Here is a 16,870-nt window from a genome sequence, read left to right on the forward strand (position 1 = left end):
TTCTTTTTTTTCTAGTATTCTTTTACCCACTCAGTGTCTTTTGTGTTTTTGTTCTAATTTTAAAATGATTTTCTCTACAGTTCTGAAGCCAGCACAGAAAGACTATTAAAAGCTATAATAATATGTGAAACTAGTGTGTATCTAGTAGAAATAGTGGGTCAGCTTGTGATTAGCAGGAGATGGAATTATAGGGAAGAGGGGAATATAAGACAAGGTTGTCTAAAAGTATGGTTACATAAGAGGAACGTGTTTGAGTATTTCATTGCATACAAGGCTGAATATAGTTAACCATAATTTATCATTTGAGTAAAAAAAAAAAAACCCTAAAAAAGAATTTTTAATGTTTCCAACAAAAAAGTATACATTTTTGAGGTGTTGTATATACCAATTAACCTGATTTGATCATTATATATTGTATTTATGTATGGATATGTCACACTGAACCCCATAAATATTTTTAATACATATGCATCAATTATTAAAAATGAGTAATATACCCTCAGAAAATTCTGGAAATATGTGGCCTATAAGACAGTGCTTTTGCCGGAGACCTGCTCCAGCTGGGGTGGGTTGAGGCTCATACACAGGAAGGTGACACAGATGAGAAAAATATCAGACTGAGACATGAGAAGAAATCAGACTGAGACCTTAATGCTCTTTAACATGTTCTCAGCTGACTACAGTCAGAGCAAGCTCAAGACTGCAGCCTCAGTGGCTATCAAACATACGTATTTATTGAGGGATGTTTTCCAGAAGTAGGAGGGGTGAGGGGGAAGTAAAAGATTTACTCTAAGAAATAGGGTATTCAAAATATGGGAACCATAATCATAAACATGATGTCTGTTCTGTTTGATTAAGTATAATCAGTCACAGTTTTCAGGGCAAGAAAGTCCATCTGTCTGGTGCATTTTCTTCTTAGACCTTGATTACTGGATAGGGCCTTTTTGGATGTGAGGGTTTTGTAGCTCAGGGGACAACACAGGATGTTTTATTAGCAGTTTTTCATAGTTAACAGCACACAGATGAGAAACTCTTTGTAGTTAAAGACTATCTGTTGCCTTCCTGAATTTAGATAAGAACTCTCAGTAAAGATAGATAATCTTCCCTTGACGTCTTCAGGTTTGTTCATCTTGTCATTATCAGCCAAGCTTGTCCTTCCTCTATTAACCTGTGGATCCCTGTATTTTATTTGCTGAATCCCTGTTTGTTAATCAGTGAATTCTTGTGCTCTATCTTTGAATCTCTGTCATGGTGGTGGATGCGCTAACTTAGCCTAACATAAGCCTTGGCCTGTAGCTTTAACAAGGGGATATTTATGTAAAATTAGCCTTAAACTAACTTAGTCTACACCTGCTACTCACACTAATTTGGCTTATACTAATTTAACCTAATTGCTACTCACGCTAATTTGGCTTATACTAATTTAACCTAACATATGCTAATTTGGCTTAACACAGGCAGGTGGGGGAGTCTCATAAAGTAATTTCCTGATCCCAGTCACTTTAGGGAACCTCATTCCTTCAGGATCACTAATTAGCTTTATCATAAAGTTGCAGTAAGACTGAGGGTGGTTTTTTTACCCTTGAGGGGTACCGTAATAACAGTAAAGCTCATGGCAGAAAGATTGAAAGTACAAACCAGTACAGCAAAACACAGTTAGAAACTGGAGCCCATAACTGTCAGCCTTGCTTGCAGTTCTTCTCAGCTCAACCTTGCTTAGGCATGAAAGGCAGCTCCCCATGTTCTGCCTGTGTTGACTGTATGGTCTCCATGCTTTTACAAAATACGATTGCATAGCACATAGTGTGAAGCTGTGACTTTAATACAGATGAATAGATTCCCCCAGCGGCAACTAGGGTATAGAAATAATTACAATTCTGTACCTATTTGGTACCAATTGCTTTTTAAAAATCATTTTTCTTTTTACTAGCAAATGATGTAATGGTTACATTGCTGGACTCCCATGCAGTAAATTGCAGTTCAAATCCCAGTCCTGGTGGCTTAAACTCACTCCAGGAGCATGTGTATGTGTGCCCAAAATCCATAGAGGCGAATGGAGGAGATGGGATTGCACCATGGCCATCCCTGCTAGGTGGGTGATTTCTCAATTTCTGTCTCTTTCTTTCTGGTGAGCAAATTTAACCTATAGCAAATCTCTCTCTTTCTCTCTCTATGTGTATATATATATATATACCCATACATATATGTGTGTCTGTATTATCTATCTATCATTTATATGCATGCACTTTTTAATTAGACAGAAAGACAGACACCCTTCAAAGTGTTATCTTGTGGCTGTCCTCCACCCACCCTGTAGTGAGTCAGGTGAACCCTGGAAGCAAACCCAGAGACTTTCAATCTGGCCATAGACCTGTGCCACTGAGGCTGGGTCTATTATTAATCTAATGAATGAAATAACCTTCTGTTTTCTCACCTATACTTAGAAAATTGTGGTGCTTTTAATTGGAATTGTTCCATAGGTTTTAAAAAAGTCAAATTGTGTGGTTATATTTGCCAAGAAAAATAGCTTTATATGTACTGTATATTTTATTTAAATACTAATTCATATGTCTTACTAACACAAATTTCTGAGGCAAAGCTGGAAGCAATATACTGAAATGTTGAGATACTGCAAACATTTTGCTTAGAGACATATTAAAATATTTCAGACAGATGAACCTCCTCCATGAGCCACCACGGAATCCAAGGATATGCTATTGAAGTTCTGCTGGAAGAGGGAGAGTCTACAGGGGCACAGAGAGATGCAGGCATGCAACCAGACCTGAAACCCTGGCCAGGAAGCAACACCCGAGGTGCTCAGTCCCTGGAGCCAGCAGGGCCTCTGGAGCCTGGACTTCTTCCTCCCCACCCTTCCTCAGTTCCCATGCACAATCAGGCCACTGGTGTCACACACAAACCGGAGAAGAAAAGATAACAAAAAAAGACCACCTGGTGGAGCACCATACTGGCTGATCTAGACATGCTGAGCCTCTGATGAAGCCTGGGCCCTTCAAGTTCTTCCTGCTTTCCAGGAGCTAAAGGCTCTCAGTAAGTTAAGGCACATGAGTGCCAAGCAGAGAGGTGCACAGAAACTAATGGCTACACTTGCACTCAGGCTAAGATTGACCTTCCAGGAGCTGCAAAGGTGCCAAGGGGATGATGTGTGGTAGGGACCTTTCTGGCTCAGGAGCCGACATGCTACAGTCCTGCACCTCAGCACCTCAGTGACCCTGGCAGCTTCCTGCAGCTGCACCTTAGTGGGGGCAGTGGGAAACATGGAGTCCTGGCAGGGCCTGCAGTCTTCCTTCAGCATCTGCATCAGCAGCAGTGGCTCATGTGGCTTGCAGGACTCACTGCACAGTGGTCCTGAGGATGTTGACAGAATCTCTAGTGGAACACACCTGGTGAGCCATACCTGGTGATCAGCTCCATAGTAGCACACCTCTCCCCTCACACGTTTGGAGGTTTAAGTGTCCTGTATGTTTACATTTTGTACCCTCTGGTGTAAGGCAGTGGCATGATGTGGTGTGTTTAACAAGCCAAGAACAACCTGTAATGAGATGTACTGACTAAAGGACCTGGGAACCGGCAATGTGCCTGCGAATTGCAACAGGGAGATGCCATATCACCACTGCCTTGTCTATACCTGGATCATAAAGGCCACCTAGATGGATGAAGTCAATCATACCCTGAGCACCCTTCATATTGAGTGTCAGATTCCTGTTTTACAGATTTTCTTGTCTTTCTCAGATGCTTCAAAAACCGAGATGATAGGAGGGTCAGTCTCTGGAAAATCAAAAATGTAGGCATCCTCAACCACAAATCAGAGTTATGTGAGATTGATAATGAGATGGACATACACACAAGAAAAAAAAATATCCTACTTAAGAGAGGGCAATGAGCATCGAACTCAGTGTAACAAATATGCATATAAAGGACATGGGGATCCTGAAAAGCTGCATAGTCCTTAATAGCCACCTACAGGCAACACTGTTAATGAGTTTATATTCAGATGCCAAAGTTAACCGATTTAGAAGTCAAATTTACTTTTTATTAAGTTCTCTAGAGCTATGTAACTAATTGTTTTTCAATTTTTTAAAATTAAAGTTGAAGTCTCTTTATAGTATTTCTCCATTCATCTATGTTGAAGATCATATAATTTAATTCTTATAAATTAAACATTTAAAGGTGAAAACAAAAAATTAATCAAGCAGTAAAACTTTCTCTTAATGGAGACCATGATGTCAACTTCTTCCATTTCTTTCCCCAGGAATGGAAAATGGATTCTACATAGAAAAGTTAAAACATGGTAATATTTTGAATGAAAATAATATTATCAGAATGCATTCCAAAGAGTAAATTGAGTTACATTTTACATTGTAGTTATTTAATATAGACTTGCCTACTGAATTGAAGTTTATTAAATATATTATCTCATCTTAAAAATGCTCAACAGTTAGTCAGCAATGAATCATCTTGTAGCTGTGCAACCTTTTAAAAATACAAATTACCAATTTTAAGTGCTGCCAGCTACAATAACTTTGTTTTAATGGGCATATTTATTTTTCGCTTTATGTAGTTATTTTATTGTGCTTTGCATCACTAGGCAGTTTTTTCATATTTGAATAAAATATTTCCCAAGTGTGTAAACGTAATACCATATAAAAAGGGTAAAATAAAATGTTCTGGAATGGAACACAAAGATGAAAGATATGAAATAAATTCTATTTTACACATCAAGAAACTGCAAAAAGAGCAGAGTAAACTAAAAGCTAGCAGAAACAAAGATATTCAGATGAGAATGAATATAAATAAAGATATAAAAACCAAACAGAGAATCAGTGTAACCACTAGCTACTTCTTTAACATCAAGAAATTGAACTTTATATAGGTCATCATAGAAAAGAGAAATAAGATACAAACTAATAAATCAAACATGGTAATCAGACATTATTTCTAACCATACAGAAATAAAAAGCTTTGGGACCGGCAGTTGGCATAATGGCTATGTTGCTGGACTCCCATGTAGTCTACTGTGGTTCAAGTCCTGTATCAGGTGGCTTAAACTCATACTGGGTGCTTGTATGTGCATGCCTAAGATCCCGAGAGGAGAATGGAGGAGAAAGGATTGCAGTGTGGCCATCCCCTTGGGGGGGGTGATTTCTCTCTTTCTGTCTCTCTCTGTCTTTCTGGCGAGTGCACACGCCCTATAGCAAAAACCTCTCTAAAATAAATAAATAAATAAATAAATAAATAAAAAAAAAATGCTTTATGCAGCACTATAAATAATAGTTAATAAAATCTAGATTTTAATCAATATCCATAATATAAGAAATAGCCATTGATATGAGTTCACTTATATTTGTAAATTTAATAACTAAGATTAGATGTACACAATGACTGCTTTAAAATATCAATTGAAAAAATCAATCATATTCAGCTACCTATATATATAGATTATATAATTGGGGTACATTTTTAGTTCAAAACCATAAAACTGTGATACAGGCTTGTGACATCAAATCTTAGAATGCCTATTTTCTCCAGGACCTCTTCTGTTTTTTAAAGCTTTCCAAGAGTTCTTATCAGGTCTTATCAGAATAATGTAGCACTTGGGGGCAAAGATGCAGTCTAGGAGTCCTGCACTAGAGGCCAATATGGAGAAGACCTCCACAGCCACCATGAACTTTCCCTTGGTGCTGTGGTAGACAGGGAGGAAGGTGATCCAGACACTGCAGAACATGAGCATGCTGAATGTGAGGAATTTGGCCTCATTGAATGTGTCAGGCAGGTTCCTGGCCAGGAAAGCCACAGTGAAACTCCCCAGAGCCAAGATGCCCAGGTATCCCAGGACACAGTAGAAGGCAGTGACCGAGCCCTTGTTGCACATGATGATGAGGTTTCTGGGCTCAGAGTGTAAGTCTATGTCAATGTAAGGGGGAGAAGTTCCCAGCCAGATCCCACAGATAATCACTTGGATCAGGGAGCAAATGGGAATGACGGAGTTGGAAACTCCTGATAGCAGGAAGCACCTCATTGTTCTTCCAGGCCTCATAGCCTTGAATGCCAGAATCACAGTAATGGTTTTGGCCAAAACAGTGGAAACAGCCACAGTGAACATAAGAGCAAATGTGACTTGTTGGAGGATGCAGGTGGCTGTGTTAGGATGACCAATGAACAGCAGAGAGCAGAGAAAGCACAAGAGGAGAGAGATGAGCAGGATGAAAGTGAGAGTCTGGTTATTGGCCTTAACTATAGGAGTGTCTCGGTGCTTCACAAAGACCACCAAAATCACAACTGTGACCACAGAGAAACAGAGAGCCATGCAGACCATGGCTATCCCCAAAGAATCCTCAAAATCCAGGAATATCACAAGCTTGGGAAGGCATTGTGTTCTCTCACTGTTTGGATACTCTTGAACTAAGCATTGTATACATTCCTCTGCATCTGGTGGAAAAGGAAAGAGCCAGCATTTCAATTTCATGGATTCTTTGTTTATGCCATGTGAAAGGAAATGATCACCTTCGTGTCATTTGAGTACAGACAGCTCCTAATGTGTGAGAGTGGTAAACATGGTGACCTTCAGACACAAGTGGAAATGTGGTTGTGTGAACTGTCATTTACATGGTAATAAAAGCAATAAACATGTGAACACACTAGCTGCATGCTGTTATTGATACTACAGAGCAGTATCAAGTTAAGGTCATGCTTTTATCAGAATCAACCACAAAGGATCAGAGAAATGACATGGCACCAGTTGTTCTCCCATCATCAGCCAATTAACATCTGAAAACAACTAGCTTTGCATTCAATTTTCTCTTCCCCCATTTTCTGCCCTATAAAGTATTTAACCTGAGACCAGTTCTGGGTCATGGCTTTCTCCATTAAAGAAGTCAGGCCCACCCAATCCTCATGTTTTTATACTTGTACTTCTTTGTGTGTTTATTTTTAGGTTTATTTATAATCCAAAGCCCTCCCACTCAGAAAAATGCACTCTGTGGAGCAGGTCCTAGCATTGGTGTGATCTGCCCATCAGGTCCAGGCACTGATGTGAACTAAAGTGGACTAAATTTAAGTTCTGCATTAACCCTGGGAGAATTCTTTGAGCTGCAGATCACTTCAAACCTTTGAAATAGGATCTCAGCATACAAGGATCCTGGTTGGCTCATCCTTTGGTTCAATGATGTATTGAGAATTCATTCTAGATTTCTTTTCAACTCCTCCCTGTGATTTTCCCATGATATGCATTTTATTCTGATATCTTATAATAATATTTTTAGCATGATAGAAATGAATGGTTTTATTATTTGTATTCCAAAAAATATTACCTATTTCTCCTGAGATATTTTATCTTTTTCTTTCTTTTTGTTTTTTTTTGTGGAGAGGTTTTTGTTATAGGGCATGTGCGCTCACCAGAAAGACAGAGAGAGACAGAGAGACAGAAAGTAAGAAATCACCCCCTAGTGGGGATGGTCACTCCACAATCTTTCTCCTTCATTCTCCCTCGGGATCATGGGCGCACATGCACATTCACCCAGTGTGAATTCAAGCCACCCGGTCTGGGACTCAAACTGTGGTCAACTACATGGGAGTCCAGCGACATACCCATTATGCAAACTGATATTTTATCTTTTATCACTACCTTATTTATTTTTCCTATGTAATCCATTATTTAGTAATACAAGACTTTTCTCATTGTGCTTTTTCATTTATGGTCAATAGTCATGTATATTTTCCATGTAAATACTTAACATTATTGATTAAAATAATAGGATTTTTAATGGAATTTTATTGTTCTTACATATTTATATTTTGCAAAATTGCTATTTTAATCATATTACAGAAGGATGGGTTCAATTTTTGATTTTTCAGTTTATACCTACAAGTAAGACTTATTCATAATTTTTTTACGTGATAAGTAAGAAATATAATTCTGCACAGACTGACTTATAAGGTCTCTGTTCCAACTGCTCACCTCTATTGTAGAAAGCATGAAAGCAGTCACTGAGCATGTGGAAATTAATTGGTATGTAAGTGTTTTGATTACATTTTATTTACAGAAATTGGTGGCAGTTTGCCCTCTCCATTCTTAAATTTTTTATTTATTCATTTTAGGATTTTGCCATAGAGTATGTGCACTCACCAGAGAGAGACCAAGAGGGAAAGTGAGAAATAACTCCTGAGAGAATGGCCACACCACAATTCATTCTCTTTTTGGTATTTTAGAAACACAGGTATACATGCTGGGTCTGGAACTGAAACTACATTTAGCCAAGTGGAAATCCAGTGCCTTAACCACCATACCACCTTCTGGCCCAAAAGCTTTTATTTTTTAAATTAATACTTAGGCAATCGTATAATATTCTCAAATAGCTGAAGAAAGATTAACTCATTTTTTTCTTTAAATACCCTTTTCTATTTCTAGCATCAACAGATGCACCTGGCTTCTATCTGAGACAGGCTTGGCCTGCAGAAACATACATACATTTTATTCTGAGTCTTATGCTCTGTTTTCTTTTATTTTTATTTCTTGTTTTACATACTTACTGGGTGTTGAAAATCTTTTTTTAGAGCCAAGAGTAATTTTTTTCATGGCTAATCACCTAAATACATGTACTAATTATTTTTTTAATAAAGTTTTGCTATAAGATGTACAAAGAGAGGGAAAATGAGCAATTACCCCCAGGGAGTATGACCATGCCACAACTTCTGCTCCATTCTCCTCTGAGGACCCTGGGTATGAGTGTCCACATTCCTGGCATGTTCTTTAATTTTCCGGTCTGATTTTGAAGCACACCTTTGGCCATGTGGTACCTAGCTTCCTTAACCACCATGCCACCTGGCTGGTTTTATGTATATATATATATGTATATATATCCCAGTTAGTGATTAAATTCAAAATTTTTAAACTCTTGAGTACTGGAATTAAAGAATACTTGTGAAATAACTCAAATCATTGTTAATAATTATTCTTTGCATATTAGAAAATGGAAATGTGATTTAATGAGTCATTCCACATTTCATATCCTGTCAATACCACATATTTGATATATAATTTCTTGAATTTATATCTTGTATAACAGCTATAATTTGAGGTGTCATATTGTAAAATTTATTAGAATGTTGCATCTTTTTTATTTTTAGATGTGTCTTTTTCTTAGTATATTATAATATTTCAAAGTGTAAGGTTCTGATATTGGTTAGTTTCATTAATACATGGCATATATTTTGTTAACAGTTATAAATTATTTTTATAATAATTTAATATACTTCCTTTGTGCTTATCATCGGGATATAAATCTGTCAATTTCAAGCCTTTTAAGAATCCACAGAAAGCCTTGAATATTACACATTTTCCATTTTATGGGTAGACTTTAGCATGACCCAGTATGAGATCTAAGACTGACACAGTCTTACCCAGCCCTGGATTGCAAATAAAAGTGTCCATTGAAATCAGTTTAACAATGGAGCCTAATAGGATGAGCAAAACCAGAAATGGGCTGATGCATAATAGGGTAGTAGTTGTGTTTATAAGTATATTGTAACGGTGAGTGAACATGTAACTTGAGAACAATGGTGCTCTTTTTCCATTTCCAATTATTGGGTTTCGTTTTTATTGAGAAACAGCGGTTGGTGTATCATAAGGTACTTATTTAATACCTGTTTGATTTGAAATGCCTCTGTCTGTGCAAGAAACACAAATAAAGCAGCAATCAGGTCTTCCTCTTTGGTAAATTTTCTGTAATCCATGACCACAGCTCTGGCTACACACAGATTCAGGAGTCTGAGCAGAAAGGAGAATCAGTCATCATTATGTACATTATCAGCTGCTTTGAAGGGATGTTTGTAAATCACTCCACCTCTGAGAAAGATTTGTCTTTAAAAAATATTTTATCATTCCTTGTTCTCACAGCTTTTGTCTTGTTGATATCATGTAGATTATTCATTTTTCTAGAGGGTGCATGTGCTCACCAAAGACAGAAAGAGAGGGATGAGAGAAAGCACCTTCGATGGGGAATGGCTGATCACACTGCAATTCTTTTGCCTCATCAGTGCTTTCAGGATTTGAGACATGCATGCACATGTACCTAGTGTCTTCTTTTGCCACTTAGTCCCAGACTCAAACTTTGTTATCAGTCATGTGAGATCTGGTCGCCTTTATCAACAGGCCACAGAGTCAGTCAGTTAGCCAGTCCAGAATGTATATGATTAGCTTTCCTTTCCATTTATAAACAGTTCACCAATATTACCAAGTGACTCGCCTATTATTATTTCAAACATGACTGGAACAATCCCTTAGGTTATTCTCTTCTCTTATTTATCCAACTTTATCCCAAACCACTGTACTGCAAGTTCCTTCATGGCAAAGTTAGGATAAATGTTCCTGAGAATATTCATGCCTTTCTCTCAGTTCATTGAGTAAAAAATTGTAGGTTTTAAATTAAAATATATACACATATCTATGTATGTATATATCATATATATATATATACACAAACATATATATATATATTATATGCACATTATATATGTATATAACATATATGTATATATGTGTATATATCATATAGGTATATATGTGTATATATCGTATACATATATGATATATAGGCACATTATCAAAGGCAAATGACTTTAAAATTATGGGCAGATACATGATGAGGATATTTTATGAATCATGAATTATGGTTAATCCACTTCTGGGTTTCTGAGTTCAGGTAAAACCTGCTTTTCAGATATGAAAACAATAGATGGGCAAAGTGTGATTGTTTTATAAATCACTTGTCTCATCTAATTGCCTGTGATTATGGTTAGTGCTTTTATATACTTAGTACAAGAAATGTTGAAGGCTGAATGGTATAGAAAATGACAAAAGGAAAAGAGTATGCTATCTACAGAAAGGTAAATGCTTTCTTAATCTGTAATCTACTTGTGTGTGCACTGAAGTATAATACTTGTGTGTATACTGAAGTATAGTAAAGACCAGCAATTAATGATAGTTTCAGGATATATAGAGTGATTGTCTTTAACTCATACATACATATGGGAGTCATGTATTTCATAAAGAAAAGACATTTTAGCCAATGACAAGATATACTATGGCAGCCATCTCATGAGGTAATAGGTTAGACCATAGAGTTTCTGTTTGTAGTAGGCAAAACCATCTAGATCTGTATAAATGCAATCTATGATGTTCACACCATGAAAAAATTGTCTAACAATTCTTTTCTTAGAACACATTCTTCTCATTAAGTAATGGTTGATTGATTAATGAACTTGTTGATTTTATTCGTTGGACTGCTGCTTTGAACAAATATACCTAAATTATAGAATGGCAGTTTATATAAACCAATTCTTGCTATATTGACAGTGTAAGAGATATAAAAGCAAAATTACATAGTGCAAAGACAAGACGTAAAAGGTTAATTTAATCCTTTTTTTTTTTTTGAGTGTTTTTTTCTATAGAATATGTGTGCTCACCAGAAAGACAGAGGGAGACAGAGAGACAGAAAGTGAGAAATCACCCCGCTGGAGGTATGGCCACACTGCAATCCCTTTTCCTCCATTCTCCTCTTGGCATCTTTGGCATGTAGGCACAAGTGCCTGGTGTGAGTTTAAGCCACCAGGTCCAGGACTCAAATTGCGGTCAGCCTCATGGGAGTCCAGTGACATAGCCATTATGCCAAGTGTTAGTCCCAATTTAATCCTAATTTATAGTCACACAATTTCACTTCAAGACTATTCAAATAACACTATAAATGCAATGTAGAAATGACATCGTACCTCTTTGAAACTAACAGGCCATTTTATCATCTCTTTATTGATGTTCAAGTCTTGATCGTGGGGGTTCCTGTAAACAAAGTCTCCTACTTTAACCAGCAACCAGTTGGTGAAATTCTCATTAGATAACCTCACTAAGTTGTAGATATCATACTGTGCTGTATGGTTTCTTTTTTTTCCTAGGGCCATGTTGTATCCAGTATTATGGGCAAATTGGCTTTTCCTTAGAAATGGATGAAGCTGGATGAAAGACACAATTTAGAAATTAATGATACACAGTGATTCAATGTAGAAAATAAATTTTAAAAGTGAAAAAAATAGTTTTTTAAGGAAAAAAATAAACTGACACATAAACACACAAAGGTAATTAGGAGTGCATTTAATGTAGAGGTGGAAGGTGAATATCTATCATTAATCCTTCTATTTCCACCTCCCTATTCTTTGAGTTTTTGTTTGTTTGGTTTTTGGTAGAGGCTCAGTGTGATTTTGGTGGTTACTACATCATTGCTCATGAGAAGTAGAAATCTCTTTACTAGTGAAATTGTAAGATATACCCCATGGTGTTGTGCAGAGACTGCTAAAACCCAGACTAATAAAGTTTGTTTTTGTGTCAATACCATGCCCTTTTGATTATCACAGCATTGTAATAATTGTAATATATTTTGAGGTCAAGGAGAGAGATGCTGTCTACTCTTTTTGTGCAATATTGCTTTGGCAAAATAGGGTCTTTCATTATTGCAGACAAATTCTATTATAGTTTTTTTCTAAATCTGTGAAGAATGTCACTGGACATTTGCTTGGGATTGTATTAAATATGTAGATTAATTTGGGTAGAATTCAAATTTTGATTATATTAATTTTTCTGATCCAGAAACATGGGCTGTCTTTCGACTTTTTTTGTGTCATTTTCAATTTGTTCTTTTGGTATTTTATAGTTTCCCTTGTAGAGGTCTTTGACTTCTTTGGTTAGGTTTATTTCCAGGTATCTTATATTTTTTTCTGTTTATTGTAAATGGCATAGCTTTCTTCAACCGTGCCTCAGTGTGTTCATTATTTTTTTACAGAAATGTTGTACATTTTTGTATAGTTTGTGCTTCTTGGAAGCTAATCTTGATACTTCAAAAAGGGCACTATATGGATGAACTCTTTTGTTTGGTTGTTTTTCTTTTTGTATAATGGTGACTATTATATAAGTGTATGACTATGTCTGAACTCATTCAAATATATGCATTATATATGTGCAACATTTATGAAAATTAATTACACCTCAAATCAGCATTTACAATGAGAACAAGTTGGGCCAGCAGGGAGCCTGGTGGTTGTGGTAGCTGCCTCCCACATGACCAAATGTGCAGTTTGAGTCCTGGACCTGGCTGCTTGAGAAACATATGTGTGTGTGTGCCCAAAATCTCAAGAAAAGAATAAAAAAGGGTGTGCAGCATGGCCACTCAGAGTGTAATTCTTCATTTTTTTCTGTTTCTTCTATCTCTCTAGTGAGCACATATGCCATATAGCAAAACTAAACCCAAAAAAGTGCATTTTCTTTTTTTTTTTCCTGCATAGTAGGTAAATAAACTTGTCAGAGAGAAACAGAGACAGTCAGAAAGGGAGAGTGGAAAGCACCCCCAAGGGAGACTTGTTTCACAACACCCTTACTTTTTCAACTCTTTCTCCTTTTGGATTTGGGCATGCATTCATGCATGCCTAGCATGATTCTCAGCCCACTCAATCCAGAACTCGAACTCTCCAGTTGGTCATGTAGAATCTGGCTGCCTTAAGCATGATGTCATGGAGCTAACCCTATTGCTTTTTTTTTTTTTTAATGTTGTGTGACATTACAAAAAATAATTTATGACAAAATACAAATTTTACAATTTGAAATTCTAAAGTGTTTATTTTTAAATGATAAACTCTTAACATTTGGGTTAATGACATTCTGTTTCAGAAATCAACATTACTTGCTTATATGACTTTTATTTCAGTGTTTAATTTTTTGGAATGAAAATAATTTATGTAATCTGTAATCACATCCATGTTTCCATCTTGACAAAAGTGCATGCTTTGCTCTTCTTCTTCTTCTTCTTCTTCTTTTTTTTTTTTAAAGTTTTCTATAGGGTGTGTGTGTTTACCAGAGTGAGTGGGACAGAGAGAGTGAGAAATTATCCTGAGGGCATGGCGTGTCATAATTCCTTCTCCATTATCTTCAAAGGATTTGGGGCATGAACACACACATACTTGGTGTCTTTAAGCCAACAGGTCTGATACTGAAACCACAGTCAGCCATGTGGGATCCAGCTACCTCAACTTCCATGCTACCTGCTGGCCCCAAATTACATGCTTTTTTAAGAATCAACTTTAAACTTGTCAAAGTTCAAACCAAATGTTATTGTTAGAACAATTAGAAATTATATGAGGAACCACAGGTTTTTAGCTGCATGTTAAGGCAATTGGATCTCACATGGATGACTACATAGTTCGAGTCCTTGATCCTGTGGCTTGGAAAACACACCAGTTGCATGTGCATGTGTGCCCAAAATCCTGAGAGGAGAATGGAGAAGAGGGGTGACTTCTCACCTTTTCTCTCTCTCTTTACCTGCAGCTCTCCAGGGAGTACACACACAAACTAAAAAAACAGAAAAAGAAATTAGATGGAAAAAATAAAAAAGAAAAGAAAAAAAAAAGAAATGAGATGGTGAACAAAGCTGTAAGATGTTAATTTTACATGTATATATATTTCACTTGTTTTACTCAACATATTTGACTAATGTATTGGTCCTCTCCAAATAAAGATATTTAATACATAAATTTTGGATTTAGATATGTTTAGTTTAAAATACAAGCTTATTTGTAAATCAAGTAAGATACCCTGAGCTTATATGCACAAAAGTGGTTTCATATTTTAAAAATCGAACCTGAGAACAAGGTTCCACATGGCTACTGTGAACTAGATTTTTAAGGGAATGAAGATTTTCTACTAGTAATTCAGGGAGCCCTCCTCTGCACCCCCAGCCTTCTCTCTCTGTCTCTCAGTTCCTGTCTCTCCCTGTTTCTGTCTTCTCTTTCTTTTTTTGGTAATATTTCCTTTTTACCCTTTTTTTTTTTTTTTAAAAAAAAGAGGCCCAGTTTTTCTCTGGCCCTTAGCTCCACCTTCTTTCTTGTTAATTTTTTTTTGATTTTTTTTTCTTTTTTTGTTGTTTTTCTCTGTCTCGTTTTCTTTTTTCTTGTCTCTTCACTCTCCAATATCCTTTCAGTGTGTTTTTAGACAGATCTAAGATCACTGTAGCTAAACATTCAAATACTAATAGGGTTGAAATATTCCCCACTATCTTCTGAATCTGCTGCACCAGCAAGCACAATAGAACAGCAAAGAGATTCTGGATCACCTCTGTCTGCTTGCTCCTTAACATTAAGGCTGAACCTCCAGAATTTGAAAGAAAACACAACATTCATCAGATGACAAGAAATCACCGCCGGATCACGAGAAACATGGGAAAACAAGAAAATACCTCTCCTCCTAGGGAAAAGAGTAACTCTTCATCCACAAGCAGTTCGGTGAAAATCATGGAAATGTCTGATAAGGAATTCAGATCATTCATAATGTCTAAGCTAACAGAGATGGAAGAGAAGAGAGATAATGAACTACTAAAGAGAAAGGAGAAAGAGATTGACGAGTTCCAAGAGATGAGGAAATTCCTGCAAGATCTAAAAGTGGAATTACACACTTTACAAAAGACTCAAACCGAACTGCTAGAGATGAAGTCTATAATACAAGAAGTCAAAATCTCCCTGGAAAGCATTAAAAGCAGACTAGATCATTCAGAAAATAGAATCTCAGATGTAGAGGAGAAAATGGCTGGCCTAGAAAAATCCACCATGAAGGCTGAGAAAATGGCACAAAAATTTGAGAATAATATGCGAGAAGTACTGGATACCATCAAACGTCCAAATATCCGGATAATTGGCATTCCAGAAGGTGAGGAAACCCATAAGGGCATTGATAATCTATTCCAGGAAATCCTGCAAGAAAACTTTCCAAACCTAGAGAGGCATTCAAAGATCCAGTCCCAGGAAATACAACGGACCCCAAATAGAATCAACCCTAGAAGATCTTCTCCAAGACACATTATAGCCAGGTTGACCAAAACTGCAGACAAAGACAAGATACTAAGATTAGCAAGAGAAAAACATCAAGTTACCTACAAAGGACATCCCATCAGGCTAACAGCAGATCTCTCATCAGAAACAATAAAAGCGAGGAGAGAATGGGAAAATATATTCCAAGTGTTAAGAGAGAAGCAGTTTCAGCCAAGAATACTGTATCCGGCAAGATTATCTTTCAGGTGGGAAGAAAAGACAAGAACATTCTCAGATAAACAAAACCTGAAAGAATTTACCAGCACCAGACCAGACCTCCAAGAAGTTCTCAAGGATGTGCTGTATCAGGAAAACTAAACGCAGATACATGGAAATAAGAGTCCAAAAACTGAGAAAGTAGCTAACTTAATCATAGGGACAAGTCTGGAGTTGAATACTATATCCCAGAATTTAATCAGGAAAATTGAACCAGAACAGAAGATAAAAGTATATGAGACTGATAGGTTCATGCACCTACCATTTGAACAGAATCCTAACCTGTTTCCGGGCTTTAAGCAAAGTTCCTTGGCGGTTCTTTGATTTAAGTTAAAACTGGTTTTCTTAGTAGTAACGAGGGAACTCACCTTTGAAAGTAGTCAGGTTATGTAGGAAATTGTGTGATCAATGCAATGTGGGTGGGAAGGGAATGGAGGACAATTTTGGACACTGGAGGTGGTGTGAGAGGAGGGTGGGAAGGGACAGAGGGTCAGAAAGAGGGATGGAAATAATTCTAGAAACTAGAATTGGAAATTTATTTTTTTTGTAATGTGCATGATTGAGTCACTATGCAGTGTGTACTGGATGGGAGATCGCATTTTGTGTGCTGTGATGATGCCTAGGGAAGGAATGTAAATTGAGTTACAAAAAAAAGTTTCAGGAAAACAAAATGTATCTATTAAATGACTGCAGTAGGATATGTAGCCCCAGTTAGGTGCTAATTTATAGGATGCGTAAA

At 36.8% G+C, this 16,870-nt stretch overlaps 1 protein-coding gene across 1 annotated transcript in view; it reads right to left on the reverse strand.

Moving 5' to 3' along the window:
• Positions 1-5,518: 5,518 nt before the first annotated feature.
• LOC102479843 (vomeronasal type-2 receptor 26) overlaps positions 5,519-16,870 on the reverse strand; it is a 27,880-nt gene continuing 16,528 nt past the window's right edge. The window contains exons 3-5 of the mRNA XM_006166049.1: positions 11,785-12,021; positions 9,661-9,784; positions 5,519-6,447 (exon numbers count right to left, since the gene is read on the reverse strand). Of these exons, the coding sequence (XP_006166111.1) occupies positions 5,519-6,447; positions 9,661-9,784; positions 11,785-12,021 (1,290 nt within the window). The remainder of the gene's footprint in view (positions 6,448-9,660; positions 9,785-11,784; positions 12,022-16,870) is intronic.

Source organism: Tupaia chinensis, unplaced genomic scaffold (assembly GCF_000334495.1).
Source record: "Tupaia chinensis unplaced genomic scaffold, TupChi_1.0 Scaffold144157_1, whole genome shotgun sequence".
Classification (NCBI taxonomy): domain Eukaryota; kingdom Metazoa; phylum Chordata; class Mammalia; order Scandentia; family Tupaiidae; genus Tupaia; species Tupaia belangeri.